Source organism: Aegilops tauschii, chromosome 2 (genome assembly GCF_002575655.3).
Source record: "Aegilops tauschii subsp. strangulata cultivar AL8/78 chromosome 2, Aet v6.0, whole genome shotgun sequence".
In the NCBI taxonomy this organism is placed as follows: domain Eukaryota; kingdom Viridiplantae; phylum Streptophyta; class Magnoliopsida; order Poales; family Poaceae; genus Aegilops; species Aegilops tauschii.
Genome location: NC_053036.3, coordinates 27,676,053 through 27,683,557, shown reverse-complemented (window position 1 = coordinate 27,683,557; position 7,505 = coordinate 27,676,053). Strand labels below are relative to the sequence as shown.

The 7,505-nt window shown below is 42.9% G+C and overlaps 1 protein-coding gene across 1 annotated transcript; it reads right to left on the bottom strand.

Annotated features, from left to right (window-relative positions):
• Positions 1–886: 886 nt before the first annotated feature.
• Positions 887–5,240, bottom strand: LOC109767729 (disease resistance protein RGA5). The gene is made up of 2 exons (XM_045232507.2): positions 4,112–5,240; positions 887–3,200 (listed from the first exon to the last, which is right to left on the bottom strand). Exons 1-2 carry the CDS (start codon positions 4,933–4,935, stop codon positions 1,166–1,168), a joined length of 2,859 nt encoding a protein of 952 aa, XP_045088442.2. The 5' UTR covers positions 4,936–5,240; the 3' UTR covers positions 887–1,165.
• Between the last annotated feature and the right edge of the window lie 2,265 nt (positions 5,241–7,505).

The window sequence follows — 7,505 nt, the reverse complement described above, 5'->3', positions numbered from 1 at the left end:
CTAGGAGAGTACTATGAAGTATGAACTCTATATCCATTGATGTAGTATTACACCTGATCTCTCGATAACTATTATTATTATTGTTATTATGAAACAACTATGGTTGGGTGGCGACTACCGAGATATTAATTTTTTGGCGAGAAGACTACCGAGATATTGACATATGGCTCATGCAAGCAGACATTTGGCTCAACAAGCAATCAAAATTGCAAGACAAGTTAGCTTCTGGTTGAAGCATATGCTTGAAGGCTAAGCAAGCTTGCCACGTAGAAGCAAGTCAGCTTGCCATGAATGCTTCCTCTCAGCCTAGAGGTCAAGTAATCTTGTCAAGATAAGGCAGGCTTGACAAGAAGTAAAGTAAGCTCGTTAACAAGTCAAGTAATCTTGTGAAGCAAGATTGCTTGTGAGCTAATTTTAAGATAAATAATCTTCTTCAGGGAGAGATTTATAAAAAAGTACACGCTGAGACAACCAAGAGTTGAGTAGCTCATTTGTTTGTTCTTATACAGGCAACACCGTAATGAAGAAAAGGCTCCCGAACTTCTCAATGTAAACGTAGCGTTTTTACTGATCATGTTCTTCAGTTATCGTGCAACGTGTTCATCTTGTCTTAAATCGTGTGATTGCCAAGTATGGTAGAATGTCATGTGATCATCAAGGGTGATCTAACAACCTCAGTTTCACAATAATCATCTCTTTTATGATACAAAAAACATTGAGTTTATCTACCCACAAGAAAAGTTATAAGAATGTTATATTCCTTAAGTCAGCCACTGTTCTATTAGCAGATTGTTACTCAAAAAGAAGTTTGTGTGTTTGTGTGCATGTGTGTGTCTGTGTGTGTTTTCTCGAAGTTGGATAATTTCTATAAATAAACTTATTATAAACGGCTGGTGTCCAGATAGTCTGTATGAACAGTATTGTAATGAGAAGGCTGCTACCCTGATCAATCTATTAATCTTTTCACCCTGAAAAAAGAACAAATTATAATAGAGGTAATAAGAATAGTTGATTGAAAATTGATCAGTCGCAACAATGTATTGATGGATATAGAGTTTACATGTGAAAAATCACATTACATGTGCCGATTTGCTAGGTAGTCACCAAAAGGTGATGAAAAGGGAACATTTTAGGAATAAGTAACAAAATGGAACACTAACTTGGATCATGTACTTTTTATTTTGGTGCGACTAAAGAAGACAATAATTAATACCTCTTGTTCTTTGAATGCTTCCTCATCGAGTTGAGATTTCTCCTCATCCTCTATCATTTCATCTTCATAATATCTAATCACGTCAACCCTTGGATGCTTGGGATTCACATAGGATGTCTTCCTCATAGCAGCACCAGCTTCCTCCACCTCAATGAGACTGGAACCACAACAATGCATTCGAATTGTGACCAGCTTAACAGAATGGAGGTTCTCCAAGCCGACCTCAAAATTATTGTATTCATCCTTCGCCTCGCGAACCTGAAATGTAACCTCGAGGGTTTGAAGCCTTGGCATAGCTCCTTCTACAAACATGATCCCCAATGAATCATTGTGAATGTGAAACTCAGATAGGCACTTAAAGTTTGCATGATCAGTGCCGATAATCAATCTTTCTTCTGCCTTTTTGATTTTGTGCACAGTAACACAGAGATAATGCAAAAATGGGATGTTGCCGAGAGTGCCAAGGTCTTCCTGCTGGATTTTGTCTAGTGTGATGATTAAAGTGGATAGTTCTGAGAGTGAGGAGTTCATCCATTCTGGTAATCTAGGTATGTTGCCGAAAAAGTATCGAAGGTTGTGAGGGGTCCATCCTAAATCCACAATGAATTTTGTGGGAACTCCGGAAGATTGAATACTTATTTCCTTGATTTTTGTCAGCTTGCACAAAGAACATAGCAAATGTTTCTCATAGTTCTTGTCCCATGTTCCAGATAGCGAAATTTTAAGAATCCTCAGATCTGTAAGATAACCTAGTTCCTTTGAGAAGTTTGGAGAGGCACCCACACCAACGGTAGACAGAACCTGTAGGGATTTCATGGCTCCAATCCCATCTGGTAGCCTTACCGATGTTTCAATGTATAGGCACACAAGTTTCCTTAGCTGAACAATGGTTGATGGCAGATCAATTATGCCACTTTGACTCAAATCCAATGTTTGCAAACAATACAGATACCCTACTCCTTTTGGGAGTTTTGTAATATTTGTATCCCTTAGTCCTAGATACCTCAAATGAAATAAATTCCCAACACCATGAAGATGATGATTCTCCAAGTCGCGGCAACCTTCTAGATCCAACACTCGCAGAACTTGAAATCTTGAAAGAGGCGGCATCAATTTTGTAGCACTAGGAAAGATGATAAATGATCTCACATGGGACAAACTCACCATAGAAAGTGACATGGTGTTAGTTTCTTGATTGTTTTGGATGGATAATCGATGTATCTTCTTTGAAAGATCACTAGGTTGATGGCTATCTAATGTTGTGACAAAATTTTCTTCAGTTGACAAGGATGTGATCAAATCAAGGACCATATCATGTACACGACAAGCCCCTACGTTGCCACGAGAATCTACATGTTGTGGTTGAACTAGGCTTCGGTTAATAAGATCATTGAAGTAACCGAACCCCACTTTATATAAGGTATCCACATCACTTCCATGGACAAAGCCTTCGGCTATCCATCTTCGTACCAAGTGATCACTCAATATTGCATAATCCTCCGGATAAACACTCAGGTATAGAAAGCAGGGTTTTAGATGGGACGGCAAATCATAATAACTAATAGACAATATCTGACGCATGTTCTCCATATTGGGGAATTTCTCAAGTCCAGAACCAATTGATTTGTTCACAGTGTCCCATTCATGTATATTCTTTGATTTGTGAGACAATAGGCTGGCAATAGTAATGATAGCTAATGGTACACCATCACACTTTCTTATGATTTTCTGAGATATTTCTCTCAGTTTCACATGGCAACCATCTTCACTCCCAAATATTCTTTCATGGAACAACTTCTTCGAATCATCATGACCAAGAGGATTTAGTTTATAAATGTTACCGTCGATGGAAGAGCTGCATGATGCAGCAACACCAGCAATACGTGTTGTTGTGATTACTCTGCTGCTGCAGTTGTTCTCAACTAGTACAGTCTTTATACAGTTCCAAGCTGATTCGTCCCATATATCATCAACTATAATTAAGTACCTGTGAATTTGTAGCACCATATTAGAAAGTAAAACAAGGCAAAAATTGAGTAGCAACTAGCAAGTAAAGGGTAATTAAAACATATATGTACAATCGGGACTGGCTAAATGCAAGTCGCTTGAAAATTTGAATTAGGTCGGTCGATTTGCCATTATAAATTTGAGCAGTTCGATGACAAATGAGCGGTGATGCTCACAACTTCTTCCTCCTGAAAACATATCACACGATCTTCTTCCTCCCGCCGTCTGCTACCACCAGCCGGGCCGCCTACTGCTGTCACCCGCGCAGTCTCGCCGCACTGCCCTCCCCCAACCGTGGCTCACCGCCGTGCTGCGCCCCCCCCCCCCCCCCCCCCCCCGGATCCCTCTAGCCCCAGCGCCGATAGAGATTTTCTCCGGCGAAGTTGCACCACCGGCGTTCTTCTACCCCCACCCCCTTCCCTAAGATAGATGGCGGGATCTCCTTCCTTCGCCTTCTTTCCCTCCGGCCTCCCTCGGACGAACTTTTAAATCGACTAACCCAAAACCGAAAGTCAGTTGACTGACACTTAGCTATTGTGTATACAATCTACTAAATTTTGTACCATTGAAGAAGAAAAGAGAAATGTGTTCCAACACTCCTTGTTCAATTGACCCCCCCCCCCCCCCCTCTTTCTCTCGCCGGTTCTTCTTGTTCTCACCTCACACGTCTAGCAAGTTTTTTTGTAGAAATAATTATTAACATTGTACTTTAGTTCTCAACATTCAAATTCTAAAATAAATCAAAACTTGAAAAACAATTAGATGAACTAAAGCTAGTTTTTTTTCTTTTCTGAAAAATAGTGAAAGCATCGAGTGATGCACACACCAATATGAACTAAAGTCAACTAATCGAACACTTGTTGATATAGAGAGGATGGGTTTTGGCGTCACCTCTTATCCTGAAGAACTTGTCTGATTTTGTCAATGAGTTCCACAACATCCCATGCTTCAACCTCGCTGTAACTCTGCTTACTAACCTGACGGAGCAAGCTGCCCAAAACCCTCCTCAGATCAGGCTTGAGGGACACTGTGACAAAGGCGTCGCAGTCAAACCGGCCTCTGATCTGCTGGTACACGACGTTCGCCAGCGTCGTCTTGCCCAGGCCACCAACCCCAACAATGGAGACCACCTTCAGTTGACCATCCATGGTACCCGCGCCTTCTTGCTCCACCAACAACCTGCAGAGCTCCGCCCTCGGCCCACCCACCGCGACGAGCCTCGCCGAGTCCTCGTACATGCCATGCAAGCGAGGGTCGACGGTGGCGCCAGCAGGCCGCCGGACGGCGAAAGCACCATCGTCGACCCTGTACCTGCCGCGCCGGTCGGCGACCTCCTTGACGAGGCCCCTGATGCCCCTGATGTCTGTGGCGATCCGGTGGCGGACCCGGGCCGTGGTCAGCAGGCTCAGGCACCTGCCGATGAACCCGCTGAACCCCGGATGATGGAGGTCGACGCGCACCATGAACCTGTCGATGCTGTCTTCGACGTCGTAGGAGAGCTCTCTGACCTGCCCTGCCCAGATCCTGACCTGCCTGTCCACCGGCTGCGCCGACGGCGAGGATACTCTCTCGAGGGCTGCCTGCATGCTCTCCAGCTCCGCGCGGAGGAACATGATCTCGCCCCTCAGGCTCCTCTGCAGCCTGTACTCGTCTGTCAGCACGGCGTCCAGCTTGTGGAGGAGGGCGCTCAACACCGCCCCTGCCATGACCTCCATGGTCGATCGTGCTTCTAGCTTGCGTAGGGATCGATGGAACAAGGATCCGTTAATCCTGATTGATTAGAGGAAACAATTATGCGGCCAACGCATGTTTCTGGCTGAGAAATGCATACCTGGATGGATTGTTGATACTTTCCTCGAGAAGAATTTCTCTGGAATTTGATTTGAGAGATGAGGCTGGGTTAGTAAATTCTCTTTATGGCAACTGATCCGAGGTGAAGTTTTGAATGGCTAAATTGTAGTATCGGAGAAGCTGTCCTTGTATACAAGATGGAGAATTGGTGCAGCTGGCCGGCTTGGGATTTACTTTGACAAGCAACTGACCCTGTCTCTGCCGGCCGGCCGGTTTGGTTATGTTTTCTTATTGTTTGCCATGTTTCCGCGCCCTTCAAGGATTGGTGTGGCTGGTCAATTAGCTTCCGTAGATTTGGTAAACTGTCCCCAACCAAATCAATTGACTAATCACCCGTGTTAGACCAGCTTGGAGTACAAGCCAAACCATGGAGAGAGGAAAGCAGGTGGTCACGACAAATCCTAACACGTCAAAGAGCAAGGAAATGCAATGAAAGAAGACTAGGTAGTTGCATAGTCCTTGAATTAAAAATAAGTGCTTGCCGAGCAAATGGTTGTATACAGAAGTTTCTTCATGAGAAAGGCTCGTAAATTAGTTAGTTGCCACCTCTCTCATGGTCATGGCCTCCCCTCCTCAACTACACTCACATCTTCCCTCCTAAGCCTCTTAAGACGATTCATAACTTTTCTTTTTTCTGTCCGACCCCACCGTGTGTGGAAGTACTTCGTGTTTTGATCCCAATCCTTCATCCAGTGAACATGTGTTGTCTGCTTCCAGTATAAGGTTAAGGACACAGTAGGATATCCCAATTGATAGAGGTAGCGGTAGCAATTCACAGGAATTTGGGATCGGTAGGAAGGAGAGAACAGGGGAAGGAGAAGAGAGTCGTATTAGTCTGGTGATACCAAATAGAGTGAAATGCATAAACCACCACAATCGTGTCACAACGCACAAAAAACCACCACTTTTCAAAACGTGGCAAACACACCGAACTCTATCGTTCACAGTGGGAAAAAGAACTGACAAAAATTCTTATCAAGTTTTGACATGGGAAATCGACCACGTGACAACGGGTGTAATGGCGTCTGTTAATGGTCCATGGTCCAAAGTGGTGGTGTCGACAGCAGCTCATTCACTCTCTCACTCACTTGCTCACTCTCACTCGACGTCAGCACCGAGGCCGCTCCTGCTCGCCGTCGCCACGCGATGTCTTGGTGGAAAACGGAGAGGAGAGTAGCGGCGACGACCTCCAGTACACTGTCATGGACATTGATTTATGGTTAAGTTTTCCGGCGGGTTAGGGTTTAGATTTGGGGATTTTCGATTTTAGATCTCATTTGTGCCTCAGGGGAAGGAACCATTGGTTAGATGTTGTGAATGCATGAGAACCCGGAGACCATTGTGGATGCTTCTTTCTGTGGGACAGTGGCTGATCCGTCCATCAAATGCAAGCTTCACTAGGCCAGTGTGAAGAAATGTGTGGCATTTGATGGCATAGACACTGGGAGGAGGTTTTACGGCTGTGCTGCGCAGGTAAGCAATGCTCGCCTTATTGTTCTAGCTTAGCACTTTGCTTTGTAAATGGCTAGTAGTGTGCAGAGTTAGATTAAGTTGCTCTCAATCCTATTGTTCATAGTGTTGATGGTATTTTCAGTTTGTAGTTGTTTGATTTAAGTGCATATTATTTATTTGTGTAGTTAACTTGTTATATTAAGGTGACTGAATTTTTTTGTTGAAGATAAAGATGGTAGTTTCACTGAATTTAATTGAATCTTGTTGTTGAAGAGGAAGATGGAACTTTCACCGAATTTAACTGAATCCTGCTGTTGAGGAAAAAGATGGTAGTTTTGTTGAATTTAAATCAATCTTGTTGTTGAAAATGTGAAAAGAAAGATGGAAGTTTCATTCCTATAGTGGTAGATTACTATGTAGTGTCTAGTTAACTGCTGCGGAAGTTGTTAAGAAAGATTGTAGTTTCATTATGTAGTTCTTAGTGCCTAATTATATGTGTGCTGTCTAGTTATCTGCATTACTCATGTCCAGTGTGCCAATGTGGTTGGATTAACATGAAGTTAATTTCAATGAGCAATGGATTATTTTTAGTGTCTATGTGTAGTTATTTTAACTTTGTGAGACTATAGTTGTTTATGTGTTTAACTTGTTATGGTTCACTGTGTATCTAACTTGTTATAGTTCACCGTGTAGTCAAATGTGACTGAATTTAACTGAATCTTAATTGTTCAAGTTCACTTAGCAAGTTAGCATTACTAATGTCTAATGTGTGGTTGGATTAACATGAACTAAATTTCAATGAGTGGTGGACTTATTGTAGTGTCAATGTGTAGTTGTCTCAGTTTTGTCAGAGTGTAGTTGTTAATTTTCACTATTTCAACGTACTCACAAGAGTCTCTACTCACAAAGGTGTAGTTGTTAACTTTCACTATCTTAAATTGTGTTATTTGCACGTATGAGGTTTTGATTGTGGAGTGGTCGT